Raw genomic sequence first — 16,763 nt, 5'->3', positions numbered from 1 at the left:
AAAAGGTATTCTTCGTATACTTTACATTAATCATGTTTAATCAAATAAATCATCTTTCTTTCTTCTTTCGTATGTATTGTCCTAAATCCCCTGGTAGTAGCGGCTTCCGAATACATCCCGCTTAGGGATGGTATTGAAAAGTATCGGCGCCCACAGGACTTAATATGCGATCCGGACGAGACCCGATTACACTAGCCATAGAGGCGGCCAATCAGCTCGCGTCAATCTCGCTGGTATGCAACTCGTTTGACGTGTGCTGTCAACTTAATTCTGTCGGGTTATTAGTCAATGTAAAATAAGGGTTGTTTTATATTTGTGTCTAAAATTGACGTGTGTTTCGTAAATTTTATGCCTGTTGATTACCTGTCCCTTTCTTTTTCGGCGGATAAGAAAGTGACAGGTATAACTTAAAATAAAATTAGATGAAGTCTACGGGAATTAGCACCATTATCAGACTAAAAATCTCTTAATTAAATGGGGATATGAGACTCCCCATCATGATGATCATAATCATCATGGGAGTCTCATATCCCCATTTAAACGCGGTAAGAACCCGTTATTGGTGCTAATTCCTGTAAACACCATCTAATTTTATTTTAGGTTATATCTGTCATTTTCTTATCCGCCGAAAAGGAAAGGGACGGGTAATCGACAAGCATAAAATTTATGGAACACACGTCAATTTTAAGCACATTTTAAGCACAAATCTAAAACAACCGTCTAAAAATTCGCCCGGGTTATTCATTTATTTACTCATTCTTCCTAAAATTAAGAGCTGTGAAATGAACGTGTCGGGTTATTGACTGATGTAAAATTTTTAGACGGTTGGTTTACATTTGTGCTTAAAATTGACGTGTGTTCCATAAATTTTATGCTTGTCGATTACCCGTCCCTTTCCTTTTCGGCGGATAAGAAAATGACAGATATAACTTAAAATAAAATTAGATGGTATTTACAGGAATTAGCACCAATATGTGCTTTAATTATGATAATAACCGCGTAAACTTAAAACAATGTCTAAAAACTTCTTATTTATAAGTAAACCTTGTGGTTACAGCCGCCGCCAATCCCGGGGATGCGGCCACCGATGGGCGGCGCGGGCGGCCCCGTGCCGGCCCCTAAGTCTTCCATGGGCTTCGTCATGCCTATCTATACCATCTGCATCATTGTCTTCTTCGTCTACACCCTCAGCAAGGTAAGGTTTAGAATTAGAGGCTTTGTTTTAGGTTTGATATCTTCTCCACCTCTCTCCTATCTTATAAAAACCAAATCATTAAAATTGGTAAAATAATTTTTATTAAAACAAATCAAAAAATATGATACTTATTTGGAATTGTTATATTTATGAGGAAAGCGCCACAAGATTTAATCAAGTAACCATTTAGGATGGGACAATGGTTCCATGCCTTGCAAGCCTGACAGTACGGAGAATCAAAAATATTGCTGAATGTCCTTGATGATAGATTGCATTAAAAAGAGGAGTTAAAAATATATATATATATTAATGATACGGGTAAACTTTAAAATAACTCCGTTTAATTTTTTATATTCCAAATTGTATAATTTCATAGAGGTTGTGTGAATTGTCTGTGAAAACTGTTTTGTTGTTAAGTTACTTATACATATGTACTTATTTAAATCTGTCATAGAACAGAACTGTATATTTCCCAAATAAACTAAAATAAATAAATCACAAATTAAGTACATATCGTCATATCATGAGTTCGAACCCCGGGTCTGGCTCTAAACTCGATTGGACTTTTGAGTTTGAATCCGAAATCAGAATCATTTATTCAACGTTATTATCATGGATAAACTTGTTGAAGGTAACATTTTTGAATTTACCTCATTTCGCAAGGTGTTATGGCTGAGGAGAAGAAATGACAAGAAACTGCAACACGTCTTTTAAATCAGTGAGGATATACATTACAAGTTATTTAATAACTAGAGAAGAGGAACACACTCAATACCAGACATTTTTATAATTTAGGTAGTCATATTAATCTTATAGGTAATAAGCTTTTTTATATAAGGAAGCTTCACATGAGCTTTAAATTTATTTTCTGACAAATTTAAAATATTATCTGGTATTTTATTGTAAAAACGTATATATAACCTCAAAAAAGATTAATTTAATTTACTTAATCTAAAATTTTGAATAGCAATTTTATTTTTATTTCAATATTCAATATTCTTTATTTGCAAATTAACAATTATGCAATTAATTATTATTATTAAATATTTATTTTTTATTTATTTTAGCAATTTTATTTCTTTATTCTTTATTTTTTTTTTGTATTTTTTCTTGCATTGTAAGTATGTCTTTCACAGTTTCTCGTAAGGAGAGACAAATTCATGTTCAGATGAGGTGTGGGTTTGTTCATATCGCGATGGATGTACCTTTGACTACAATTGGAATTTAGTCGTGAGCGTCGTAATGGAAATTTCGCTCTTTTTACATAACTATGTATATACCACAGATAATTGTTTACAAATCAGAAATCATCTCGTTGCTATAACTGTGTTATTGAATTTGTTTGTTAGTCGAATATACAGCTGGACTTATTTTCACGAAACTTGGCACGGAGATGAAACAACAATAGTCATTAGAATACGATCTTTATAGCGAAGTAGCATCTCTTGCAACATCGCTTGCATAACATAGAATCGATAACAATAATAAGACAAAACCCCGATACAGACCCCGCCGGCGTGGTCGCCGAGTTCCCTAATTCAGCGTTTATCGCCATCGACCCACTAAGTAGGGTCGAATAATTCTTTCACATATTATCCTCTCAGACGACGCTGCCGTTTATCGTGAAGTCTAATAGCAAATCGGCGGGGCGTAACCATGGTAACCACGACGTAGAGCGAGTTGATGGGGAGTAACCATGGTAACCAGTGACCTTGACGCATCTAGCTTGTCTGACAGGTCGTAAGCTTATGTTATGTATACCTTGCCAGATCCTGTTCAAACGCACTGGCACCACGACGTACGAGCACATATCTCCTGACCCTCAGTTCAGGAGACGAGTCTTCCGAGATGACTCCCGGCAGTCGCCTGATAAGCTGGGTAAGTGGGACTGTCTTTACTTACAAGATTCTTCCCTTTAGAGTGCTCTTATACAGATGAGGATTCGCCTGTAAAACATTTATGATTCGATTTTGAGCATTGTAATTTTTAAAAGAAAACACTGGAAGTGAAAGTAGTATTCGTGCTTCTAGGATTTGGGAAACAGATTGTAAATTAATGTAACTTTAGTATTAGTACCGGAGTTACAACACTATTAGAAACCTTAGTATCCAATGAAAGTGTTCAGTGGTAAATACATCCACAAGTGTTTCGTGTAGTAAGTACTTGGGTTGAACGAGTGTGATCACAGAGACATAGTAATGCTGTAGTAACGTGCTTAGACTCTAACAAGACTCTTATGGTTCTTGATGTTATGTAACATAATACAGGGTGTTAGCGACATCGTAACGAATACTGAGAGGGATGATTCAGCTCATGATTCTGTGTTAATATATATGACCCTGAGTAAAACGGGATAATGCTAGGGAGATGATGATAATGACTGTGATTACGTATAACTCAATGGTTTTAGTTCTATTTTTTAAATTGGAGAAACATTTATTATTAATTTAATCAATTAATTTAATAATAAATGCCAAGGAGAGAGAGAGAGAGAGAGAGATTTATTATTGTTTTAATAGTTATATTAGGTATCATTCTACAATGTTATTCCAATATTTTTGTCGCATGCAGGACCTAAAGAGAGAGACACAAGTAAGTATTATGGTATTGTTTCGATATTTGTTACCCTCGTAGATAATACTACTTAATCATAAAACCAACACGGAAAAAAACAAAAAATAAACACGTACAATATAACACGGTAAAACAAAAATCCCTTTAATAGTATTAAAGGGATTTGCTGCATATTGCGCTACGTTTTAGATGCATTGTGTTAAATTGACATAAAGTGACCACCTTATGTCAATCCCATTCATGTTTAGATCATAGATAATTGAATCACGTGGCTTCCAGGATATCTGTCCGGTTAATAGCAATAGGTTCGCCTCCTACATGGGATTTAAACTTAGCCGGCGAGAATTGGGTGTAGGTATATACTTCTGCCTACCCTTCCGGGGATACAAGCGTGATGGTGTGATGTCATATTATGTCATGTGCCAAGCCCTGATATCTTAATCACTGTCACTGGCGGTTGTCATATTCGTTTGCAACTTGGCTAATTCGTTCATCAAACGATTGGAAAATTGCGGAAAAATGTATTTCTTTTGTATCGTTTTTTATAAAAGAAGAAGTCTCCAGCTGGACAGGTTATTTCAGAAATTGCGTAGATAGTTACCTGTAGGGCTAACATTCGCAACGCGATAAAATTTTGACAATTCTGATGTGAACTCAAATAAGTCATGTCGTTCTGTCAAAATATGAACAAAATCACGTGGCACGCACTTAAGGAAAAACAACAACCTTATCGATTTCGACAATATTTATTGAATCGATCGATAGTTTTATCACGTTGTGCACGTTTACCCCTACTGGAGAGTTGGATAACTAGAGATCATCAGAGTGTGATGGCGTGACAAGATGCTATGTGTGTAGGGGATTTGGAGCTGGAAGCTCTGAGGGCGCGCCTGGCGGAGACCGAGCGAGCGATGCAGAGGATCGTCGGGCAACTTGCAGCGCGAAACGCGGTACTCTAGCCGGGGGGAGGGAGGGGGACTGGCTTCCATACCCCGTTGATAAAACTCAAATACACTTTCGACCACACTAACCACGTGACCTTTTATACATAATACTCTTCGGATCGGGAATTCGGTCACAGAAGTCTTGAGACTAAGTACACAGACCTTTAACCTTTGCAGATTATGGTCAGTAGGTAGACAGGAAAAGACAGACTCAAGCTGTGCCTTAAAGACTTGCCATCTGGCAGGTTGCGCACTACTGTACATACCAGCTTGAAAGTACCCTTATTCTTCATTATTTTCATGCTTAGATAATAATGCAGATGTTAGAAAACAAAAGACTAAATAAGTGCCTTAAAGGTTCAGCTAAGCAGCCAACTGAATGATTATCAGGTGCACAGCCCAAATCGAGGGGACTAGATAGTTATATTTACACGAAGCTTCCTCTATATTGTGTACGCAAGCTCAAAAAAGGAATTAGAGATTCCGCGACAATGGGTTGGCCCACATTTGCCATTCATCTAGAAAAGCAATATTGCTATTTGACATTTTGTTCGCATTAGGCACTTACCTTTATATGCGCAAATGTCAAATTGCAGTAAGTATTGCTTTTTAGATTAAATGTGGCTATTTTAACCCCTCAGATATCTAATGATTCACATAAAATTAGTCTAAAAAAAATGAGTCATGGTGAATCTTTTTTTTACATTTTTTTTTACATTTCGACTTGATATTTTTCACTTTCACAATCAAACATAAATTTTAGAAAGTTTACATTTTACTTACATTTTAGAAAGCCAGTCCAACTCCCAATAAGTACGAGCGTGTCCTAGTAATTGTGTTCGGTTTGCTAGCTTGCGGCATGGTGGCGGTTCGGTTCCCGGTTGTGCACTGCGGACCAGACATAATGCATCCGACGTGACATGCCTTAGATATTAGAACTAAGTTGTTGTGTGTTACTAGATATTTCGCCCTTTGTCGAGTGGGTTGTTTGGTAACGAAAAAATTAACATTTTAATTAAAATAAACGAACAATCTAAAAAAGAATAATTTACTAATAAAATAAAAATGGCAAAAATATTAATGCTATCACAAGTTTCGTCAAAACTACTTATGATAACAACGATAATTATTCTGTTAGGAATGATGAAATAATTCGGCAATGAACAATAAATTGTTATAGAAGTATATAAAAATGAACAGCTTAACTATTTTATTTTAAGTTATACCTGTCATTTTCTATAAATATATTTCGTAATCATTCTGTTTTTTAGCCATTATCTTACTTAAAGCATAGAATAAGGAATCTTAAAGGTAAATGACAAAATGGTCTAAGTATGCTAGACAGTATCATTCATAAAAATCTTGAAGAGTTGTTTGATTATTAGTATCAGGAAATACGAGAAGAATGCTAAGGGACAGTTTCACCACTTTGTAACAAATTGTATAACAGTTCCCGTACGTTTGAGAATTATACCACAAGTGCTGAAGCATGTCTTAGATATTTGTTAAGATAGGGAAATTTGTCTTTTCCAAACCCCTCTTGACAAAGGTAACCCTATAAAATAGCGTTCCAATAGATAACCCGACTAACTGTTATTTGGCATTGCTCCAGCCAGCATGACCGTCTGATGCATCCACGTATTTTGGTCTGCGTCCTTCGTCATTTGTTTTGGTCAATTTATTTTTAGAACGTTTGATTTCGTTTTCATTTGTTATTTTTATAGTTTTGTTAAGGCCGAAGAGATTGCACTGTTCCGGATCTCTTTGGTGGTAAATTGTTTTTAAAAATAAAAATTTTAAACAGGATTTGAAAATAATACTGTCGTTCGATTTAAAACAAAAATATTCTTATTCTAAAGCTAAGGGATCTCCTTGGACTACTTTGCTAGAATTTTTAAACAGCTCATGAAACGAATGAATATTATCGACTAGTGTTGAAATATACCTACTAATTTTTATTCCTAATAATGTAAAATAGGGGCGATAACGAAAATGCCGACACGATAACAGGCACAGTTAGTTCTGTTTTAATTAGAAAAATGTGGACCAAATTTTTGATAAGAACTTAAAAAATGGTTCCTAAATAAACTAGTGGAAAATCCTTTGTGTTTTTTTAATAATGTAAACATTATACACGAGTCTGTTGCCAATAAATAGCATGATTGATTAAAATCAATCATCAAATCAAATCAAATATACTTTTGTAGCGGACCCAACTAGTTGGCCACCTAGTTCCGCTCACATGCAACAGATGGCGCCACATTCAATAATGCAGTCTTCAAGCGGTCGTGAAACGCGGTATCGAAGTTTACACAGCAAGACGCATATATACAACTTCCAACACAACACTGTCGGATCGTCGATCCCTAGTCACACTACCAACTTGTGGCTAGCGGGGTACTATGCTCAGTTCGGTACCCCGAAAACATCCTTTGGCGGCAGCACACCCTCGCCGCCAAACTGGTGACCCTCGACAGAACACTTCCTACCTACACCTTCTGGGAGTCGGAGTCAACTGCGTCGCACCTGCATCATCCGCCTCCAGCATCAATCACCCCGCATCAACCCTCAACAGGCGTTCATCATCAGCCTTCAGTCGGAGCATCATCAGCACGTCCACCTGCCAGCCGCCTACGACGCTGCCTGGACACCTGACACTCCACACCAGGACTTCGGAGCATCTACAGTTCCATGACCAGCTGCCCAAGCTACCTGGACCTGGCACTCCGCACGCAACAGCGACACAGCACACGAGGTCCACTGCCACACCACGCTGTCGAGCACGTGCTCCACGTGGCAGGCCGCCTTCTCGCCTCACGCCAGTCGCCGGCTCCACAATCCCGACTCACCGCGGACAGGAGCACAACCCACGCCGTACACACTTCTTCCCGACTCACTGGGATTACAGGTAACACGGCATTCCTGAAGAGCACTGAAGCACTTGAATCGACCTCCGGTCTGAGGGGGGGAGTGATGTAGCGGACCCAACTAGTTGGCCACCTAGTTCCGCTCACATGCAACAGATGGCGCCACATTCAATAATGCAGTCTTCAAGCGGTCGTGAAACGCGGTATCGAAGTTTACACAGCAAGACGCATATATACAACTTCCAACACAACACTGTCGGATCGTCGATCCCTAGTCACACTACCAACTTGTGGCTAGCGGGGTACTATGCTCAGTTCGGTACCCCGAAAACATCCTTTGGCGGCAGCACACCCTCGCCGCCAAACTTTATTGCACAGAACTAAAATTTCAACAATCAGACACAACACATGAATACAGTACAATTTGGGCGGCCTTATTGCTCTAGAGCAATTTCTTCCAGGCAACCAACAAAAGGAGACAAACATTTACAACTTGGATGCGGGATGGTGCAACAAAAAATAAATAAATAAATACCTAAAAGTAAAACTAAAGTCATCAATCAATCAGTCGTCAATCATGCTATTTTTTATTGCCAACTGTGTCTTCCAACAGACTCGTGTATTGAATTGACTTTAAATTAAATGGTGAAAAGAATTTGAAAAACAAAAAATCTGTTTGCTGCTATGTTTTCTATTACGTTAGCATTTTAATAAAATGCAACTACTTAAGTACCTACCTTTCGAGTCCATATTAAGAAATTGTAAATTCTGCTTTTGAAAACGAGCACTTACGGATTACCAAGCAAAGCAATTTAAAAAAACACCGAAATAAAAAAAAAACAAAACTAAAACTTTTTCGATGACCGCACGACTACTCAGGTCGTCCGCACCTAGAAGCAGGCGTCCGGCGCAGGTCATGCCATCTTACGGTGGAAAACTACATATTTGTAACGTCTGTCCAGAGTAAGTAGGTCGCAGGTCGATGCATGCTAGCAACTTACACTGGACGTTAAACAAGTTTGTACAATTATCCAGCATAAGTTGGTCCGACACGCAAGGATTCGCTTTACAGTGCGGATGTCCTAAAGTAAACCTAAATCAGTAGTATAACAGTACTAAACGGTGGGTGTGTTACGGCAGTTGTCACGGCCATATCGGGCCTGGTAGCGGAGGTGCAGCAGCAGATGGAGGCGAGCTACGCGCAGAACCAGCAGAGACAGGTCACTGCATGGCCGCACTACCTTACATACTTGTCGTCATCATCATTATTATCATCATTCTCATCACTATTATCAGAACCAGCAGTGACAGGTCGCTGTATTACATACTTGTCATCATCATCATTATCATTGTAATTCTCATCATTATTTCGTCATTATCGTCGGAACTAGCAGTGACAGGACAATGCATGTCCAGACTACACCTTACATACTTGTCAGTCTCGCTCGTCATCATCCTCATTATTATCATTATAATTCTCATCACAGTTATCAGAACCAGCTATGACACGTCACTGCATGATTGCACTACACCTTACATACTTGTCATCCTCATCATTACCATTATAATTATCATCACTGTCATCGGACCAGCAGTGACAGACAGGTCACTGCAGGCCCACACATACACCTTACATACTTGTCAGTCTTGCTCGTCATCATCTTCATTAGTTGCAACAATATTATCTTGACCAATCAGAAAAATCTATTTCAATCGATGCCTAGGATCATTCTTTTGACTTTCAACAGTTAAGAAACATCATTCCTTCTTTTCCAATCATTATCATCAATCACCATCACATCCAAAACATAAACTTCCTATTTACACCGCTGTTTTGCTTTTTATGAATGATTTGTTTTTATTTTTGTTGTTATGTTTTGTAATTCAAAAGAGAAAACATTTGACACGTTGAATTTCAACATATTCAAATCTCAACTTTCCATGCGAAAAAGCAGGTTCATAGATCTCGCACAGATTTGATATACTACGACATTTGGTTGCGAAAATACATCTAAATCTATTTTGAAAGTAAAATTGACACGCTTTTGGCATAGGATCGACTGCCAATCTAATTCTAAATAGGATATATCAATTTTGAAATTTCCTTCCTTAGTTCTTGGTGGCTGTCCAAATATTTTCAAAGATCAAAGACTTATTACTTAAGGTACCAAGATATAGCAAGTTAGCAATATAAGTTAGCAAGATATAGCAACTATATGAGATATGTAGCAAGTTTCTCAGAGACTTTTGTCTAAAGACCAAATTTAACCAAATCGAAACCTTTCTTATTGAAGTTAGGCAATGGTGCCAATTTTGGCAGGCATTTAACGTAATTTTGATTTGATAGCTCATAAACTAGTGCCCTCCTTCACTTACAAGAAGTGCAAGAAAGAGACAGTTAGTTTTAGTCCTGTCAAATTAAATAACCTCAATTTTGAGTCGATTGCTCCATTACGAACAAGGCATATTCTCTAAAGTAGAGAATATTTTCTTTAAACGTTTTTGGTTGCTTTTTAGGTTGCATTGAAGACATTCTTGAGTTTATAACAGTTGCATGAGTTTTTCTTTTTATTTTATGTGTGTAAGTATTCGTCGTAACTCGCCAATGTCTGTCTGTACTGTACCTTGGTTACCCTTACTAACATTACCGAAATTAAAAAGGAAACAATAACTATTAGTTATAAATAATAATAAATCTAAACAATATTTAAAAATAGATAAGTTCTCAAATAAAAAGGTTGGTTATTTTATTTTTTATTTGGGAGGTCTTTTTTTCTTTTTTTAAAAGCTTTTGCTAGACTGCACAGAAAAATAACAGTGAACTTATTTTAGATTTAGAAAAATAATGATATAGAAAATGTCTTTTGCGTTTTATTTGTCTGTATTTCGGCCTGAGTTTTATTTTAATGCTTTGCCGATTTTAGAACAAATTGTGTTTTATATTTAGCGATTAGTGTCTTAGTTTTGTTTGATGAATGTAAAGAGTGTGGTATTTAGTTATAACTTATTTATTTCCTTTATTAACAATTTAATTGTTAGGCTTTGTAACTTCCATAAAGGTTTCAAGGTATTGCTTACCGAATGCATGAAACTTCGTCATGTACAAATTTTAAATAATCAATCAACTCGTTTAAATACTTTTTTATAACGTTAAAATAGCTATACAGTCAAGAAAGAAAGTGTCTCAAAGAAACCGCTCGATTTATCTTCAGAAGACATTTTAAGCCCATGAATATTTATGGAAGCAACAAAGCTGCCAAACTTCCATTTTTTGATGTCTAATAATTTACCCTTGCAATTTTCAGGATGTGCAGGATAACCACGCTCGTCCGTACACTAACGGAACTGTAATACACAGTGGCCCGGTCCAAATTGTAGCTAGCGAGTACCGAGAACCCTCTAAAGACAAAAGCCCTGAACCCCAGAAAGAACCTACACCGGAACCCGTTCCAGAACCGAAAGAACCTTCTCCGGAATCTAGCCCGGAACCCAAAGAAGCTAGCCCGGAACCTAAAGAAGCTAGTCCGGAACCCAAAGAAGCTAGTCCGGAACCCAAAGAAGCAAGCCCGGAATCCAAAGAAGCTAGCCCAGAACCTAAAGAAGCTAGTCCAGAACCCAAAGAAGCTAGCCCGGAACCCAAAGAAGCAAGCCCGGAACCCAAAGAAGCAAGCCCGGAACCCAAAGAAGCTAGCCCGGAACCCAAAGAAGCTAGCCCGGAACCAAAAGAAGCTAGCCTAGAACCGAAAGAACCTGCTCCAGAACCTAAAGAACAAACTCCAGAAGTTAAGGAAGATCATGGAGAAAGGGAAAAGGTTCCAGATAGAGAAACAGAAAGAGATCCAACTGAAGAATTGATAAAGCTAACGGAGAAGGTTGAAGAAAAGACAGGTTCACTCGCGAAATTGACAAACGAGTTTCTTGACGTGGAGAAGAATAGGGTCCTGACCACTCCTGAGAAGCAATCGACTCCTGATCTCCTTGAAGAAGCTTTGAAAGAAGATTCTCCGGCCAAGGAAGAAGAGGAAGAAGAGGGAGAAGTAGAAGAGGTTGAGGAAGTGGAAGAACCAGAGAAATCCAGCGTGAAGGTGAGTTTGCTTATTATTTTCCTATTAAACCTAATTGCGCTAAAAGTTTAGTCCTAATGAAAGGAATCGTTATAGTTGATATTGCGTTTAGATATGAGGGTAGACTAAACTAATTAGGACCGAGATTGCATTTTCAGACTAGGATATAATTTTATTGGGTGGCAATAGAGATAAAACGCTGTTCTACCACAGAAAAATATGCCTACAGAAATCGTAAAGACAGAACTTGAAATAGTATGATATTAGTAGGTATATTTAAGTTAAAAAATAAATTTAAATAATGACGTCATTAATAAACATGCTAAAATAGTGCATTGGAGGTGATTGTGAGAATACAATTCAAAATTACTTGACCGAAATGAATTCCCATAATCCCTCTGACTTTGACACTACGCTGAGTTACCAGCTTTTTAACGATATTTTTGTGCACATCCCAGCTTTTGTGACTTCACAAATGTTAAAAATCTGCTTATTTCTGTTTTTTTTTTGCCCATTTGATTCAAGTTTCGTAGAGGTACAGGAAAGCTTACGTGCACCAGTAGCCGTAGCATGCTCGTATATCGTCATTGTTCTGTTAAATCATTTAGCGCGTCGCGCTGTTTTCCTGCAGTTTGGTGCAACAACAAAATAATGACAAAGCTTTCATGAAAAGACTTTTGTAATTAGAATTGGTGGTATAATTGTAAAGCTAAAACGCTTGATAAATCGGAATCAAAACAGTTCCCAACATCGAAGCCATCCAAAATATGTACCTAGATAATGACTTTTAAAGCTGCGCGTCCACTTGCGCTGAATCGGAGCTGACGGGAAAATCTGCGCCCGGCTTACATTTTCAGTTCTTTTTTATTTATTTTTTTATCGGCCTCTAATCTCGATCTGGATCTCGGTTGTGTGTACATCAAGCTTCAGACGATCGATCCGTCCGCTTTGAGTCCGCCCCAGGGGGTGCGTAGCTAAGCTCGCCAGCCCGCCAGCTTACCAGCGTTGTGTTGCGTAGGTGGTAGGCATGGAGACGACGGCCCACACGGCGGACGGCGGCGCGTGGCCGCGCGACCAGGCGCCGCCGCTCACGCCGCTGCCGCCGCAGCCGCACGCGGTTAGACCACATGTCACTGTCTACACCACGCAGACACTCTACGAGTGATAACACTCGCTCTATACATTTTCCTTTCGCCATATTTTATCTTGGAGCAGCGTAGTGGAGTATGCTTCATACCCGCTCCGGTTGTTTGAGGGGAGGCGTGTGCCCAGCAGGGGGACGTATATAGGCTGTTTCTGTCTTGTAATAATCTAAAATATAAAAAAAATCAAAATCAAATCATTTATTCGCATAGGATGCATGGTTTTGTAAACAGTATCCCATACCACCAGATCGTGAGCCTAACGCACTAGACGGCGGAGGCTGTTAATGAATCTATAATTAAACAAAATTAATACTTGCTCGCCTGTTATTTAAGATGGCACAGGAAAATGTATAGAGCATAATTCATCCAAAAACGATTGTGGTTTGTCTAAAAAGTAATGTAGACATGAGATCCATATAAACAAGTTCATTGGGTTATGTTTCTACTAAACTGTTTTTCATGATAATCGTTTTTGGTGACTCATAATTACTTCCGCTAATGAAGGAATTTCCTGGCTACGTTCTACAAAAACAATGTAGTTGGCGTTGTACAGTCATGAGCAATATCATGTACCCACTTTAGGACTCTGTCGCACTAACATATTTGACATTTAGTGAGACTTTCAGTTCAATTTTTCAAAGAAGTTAATGTGACATGGTACCAAAGTGTATACATAATGCCCGTGACCGTACAATATTTCCGTACGTAATTCATTAGTTGCCTATTTTCTCGGGTACATAAGTATTCAGAAATAATGCCAGAGGCCTATATAAAAATAATTGTTGCTTGATATTTGAGTCAGATATGGTATAGAATTATGTTGCTACCTATATTGCTTCTCTTTATTTTGATCAGAATAATAATGGGTGGAAGATGTGTTGTATGCCTGGGTGTAATAACAAGGGTGATCATTTATAACCAAAATCAAAGATAAAAGATACATTCTCTGTTATCCATGAAATTAGAAAGTTAAACGGAGGCAGCTCTGTACAGTCATGAGCAATATAATGTACCCACTTTAGGACTCTGTCGCACTAACATATTTGACATTTAGTGAGACTTACAGTTCAATTTGTCAAAAAAGTTAATGAGACATGGTACCAAAGTGTATACATATTAACGCTCGTGACCGTTCAGCGCCATTTATATTTTTTACCGACTTCAAAAAAGGAGGAGGTTCTCAATTCGACCGTATACGTTTGTTTCCGTTTGTTTTTACGTATTTTATGTACGTATATGTATTTTTTTTTGGGGAGCGTAACCTGGAAAGTCCTTCATTGATAAAAAATCTCACTGAAACTTTCTGTTGACTAAAACTGAATTCTGACTTGTCATCCTCTGTCTGAATTACCTCGTTTCTTCTTCTAAAATTACCACTATCCTACCTAAGTGGGAGTACTGTTTTTGTTGTAGTTAGCTGGTATTAGATAACTGTTTAACTTTATTTATTTATGCTTGCAATTTTGCGTAGTACAAAAAATAAACATTCCAATAATATATTATCTATTTTATGTTTTAACTGCCTGCACTCGAAGTATAAAATGAAACTGCTTAATACATATTTTTTAAATTTTATAATATTTTCGAAATAAATAATATTTTATTTATTATTAATAAGCAGTTTTATTTAGCACTAACATGTCTTAGTTTACTAAATTACCTACCTCTAATTATGCAATAAATTAATAATGATAATATCAAAGATAATCTCAGTTTTAGTTATTACTGGTATTGACTTCTTATTTATATATTTAGAGATATTTATTACCTACGTATGATTATTTTTTATTTATGTAAGTGTTGACTTTGCTTTAACTTCCTACCTACTTCACTCGAAAGTCTTGTAGTCGTTTTAAAAAAATCACTCTTCTTATCATGCGGGTTGTGAGGTGGAATACCAACCTCATCAACCTTGGTGTCAGGGTTATTACTGAGTCGCCAAAGGCCCTTGACGTGGCTCATGTAACGACTACATACTTACAGCAGTAATTAGTAACCGAGACCAACGGCTTAACGTGCCTTCCGAAGCACGGATCATCTTACTGTCGGACAATCAGGTGATCAGCCTGTAATATCCTAACCAAACTAAGGATAATAAAAAAAATAACTTACACTCATTGAAGCCGCATATAGTTCATTTTGTGTTTTGTGGGTTTTATTATAAAATCAGTGGGTATAAATACTTATAATTAATTTAATTTGAATATATTTGAACTTTATTTTAAATTAAATGAATTAAATTTTATTTAGAAATTATATATATAGTTTATAATTTTAGAATCAAATTTTATTGAGAATTTAAAGAATATAAATAATGTATTAAATTACCGAACGACGTCATTAATTATTATAAATATATATAGAAAGTTTCTGTTTGATTCCTGTCTTAAAACTGTTCAAAGGTAAATCCTAAATTGCATTGTCCCTTAAAAGATTTAGTGATCTTATGCAGTCGACTGACATGTAAAGCCAGTTAATTTTTATTCCGCGTGTTAACAATGTGCCCATCACTATTTTTTCCAAACAATACTATATGCTTTTTCACATATTTCCTAATATTATTTTAAGTTATACCCGTCATTTTCTTATCAGCCGAAAAGGAAAGGGAGGGATGATAGGCAACTGTTAATTTTAAAACGAATGAGTGAATGAATAGCGAACCAAAAACCCGAGCGAATCTAATAGGTTCCCGTTGGTATGCAACTCGTTTGACGTGTGCTGTCAACTAGTTTGTCAGGGTAGATTTAGAGTTTTGCCTAAAATTGACGTGTGTTCCATAAATTTTATGCCTGTCGATTACCCGTCCCTTTCTTTTTCAGCGGATGAGAAAATGACAGGTATAACTTAAAATAAAATTAGACGGGGTGTACAGACAGGAATTTGCACCATTGTGATGCTAAAGTTTAAATACTAAAAATAAATAAAAATATATATATTTTAAATTTATTTCTGACGTCTTGGGTCCCAACTTGTAAATCGATATTTTGCTGCTGTTGATGCACCGTAATAAATAAACTACCAAATTAAAATTTATTTATTGCACCAAAGTGGGCACCGTTTCAATCAATTATCTCCCTATAGCAACCGGCTGAGGAGGTGAAGTCCATATTCCTGGAGACAGAGATCCCGCAGCAGTCCCGCGTGCTGGTTGCGGACTTCGTAGACCGCGCCAACCCGCCGCACCACAGACACTCCCCGGTAAGAGATAGACGGGGTGGGCAGCTCATAGTCTACTATCGTTCTTAGGCTTAATTTTTATTTTATTTTATTTATTTGGGCAATTTATAGCGTCTTAATAGTATTACAAAAACTAAAGTATATAAATTGGAAGGCCATTACAAGCTTCCACATACAATTATAAATGTAAACAGTTTTAGGAAAGAACCGAAGATGCGCCGTATATCGATGCATCAATATGCATAAATTATGTGTTTATGCGTGCGTCTGTGTGTGTGAAAGACAGCGATCACCCCAGCCCTCTTTATTGTAATAATTCCCATATTCATTCCAATGGGGTGTTACATAGGCAAAGGAACTAAAACATGGACCCTGTAGGGCACAGCAACGTTGAAGGGAAGAGAGGAAGTGTGTATTAAAATTAAAACTTATCATTTAAAAATTCGTCTACAGTGAATAGCTCTTTTTTTAAAGGCCGCTTCTTGTGCCTATCTGTACATATATGTTGTTCTTATCTCTGTATCTTGTGTCCATTGTGCTTAATAAAGTCCTTCCGGTTCATATAGACTAAATCCGATTACGACAATTTCGTATACATGTCTGAATCTCAATTTACCTCTCAGTCCCAAAATGATTGAAATCCAAAATTACCTTATAAATGTCCAAATAGCAAAATTACTGGTACAACCGGTATCTATATATATTATCTATATTTCGCGAACAGAAAAACAGTCTTCTATCGTGTGGGCTGCGAGGTGGATGAGTACGTGTAAGTAAGTAGTCGTTACTTGAGTCAT

The 16,763-nt window shown here is 37.3% G+C and overlaps 1 protein-coding gene across 5 annotated transcripts in view; it reads left to right on the top strand.

Moving 5' to 3' along the window:
* The window catches only part of LOC126374706 (muscle M-line assembly protein unc-89), a 54,599-nt gene that overhangs the window by 32,315 nt on the left and 5,521 nt on the right, over nt 1-16,763 (top strand). The window contains exons 4-10 of one of the 5 annotated variants that reach the window (XM_050021430.1): nt 1,058-1,195; nt 2,965-3,073; nt 4,628-4,719; nt 10,886-11,090; nt 11,196-11,665; nt 12,663-12,761; nt 15,871-15,987. In XM_050021430.1, the coding sequence (XP_049877387.1) occupies nt 1,058-1,195; nt 2,965-3,073; nt 4,628-4,719; nt 10,886-11,090; nt 11,196-11,665; nt 12,663-12,761; nt 15,871-15,987 (1,230 nt within the window). Of the gene's footprint in view, nt 1-1,057; nt 1,196-2,964; nt 3,074-4,627; nt 4,720-8,720; nt 8,801-10,885; nt 11,666-12,662; nt 12,762-15,870; nt 15,988-16,763 lie in introns of all 5 variants that reach the window. The other 4 variants (XM_050021427.1, XM_050021425.1, XM_050021426.1 and 1 more) reach the window with 4 other exon arrangements.

Source organism: Pectinophora gossypiella, chromosome 17 (assembly GCF_024362695.1).
Source record: "Pectinophora gossypiella chromosome 17, ilPecGoss1.1, whole genome shotgun sequence".
NCBI lineage: Eukaryota > Metazoa > Arthropoda > Insecta > Lepidoptera > Gelechiidae > Pectinophora > Pectinophora gossypiella.
The sequence above is the reverse complement of the archived record's forward strand: the minus strand, read 5'-3'. Positions and strand labels throughout refer to the sequence as shown.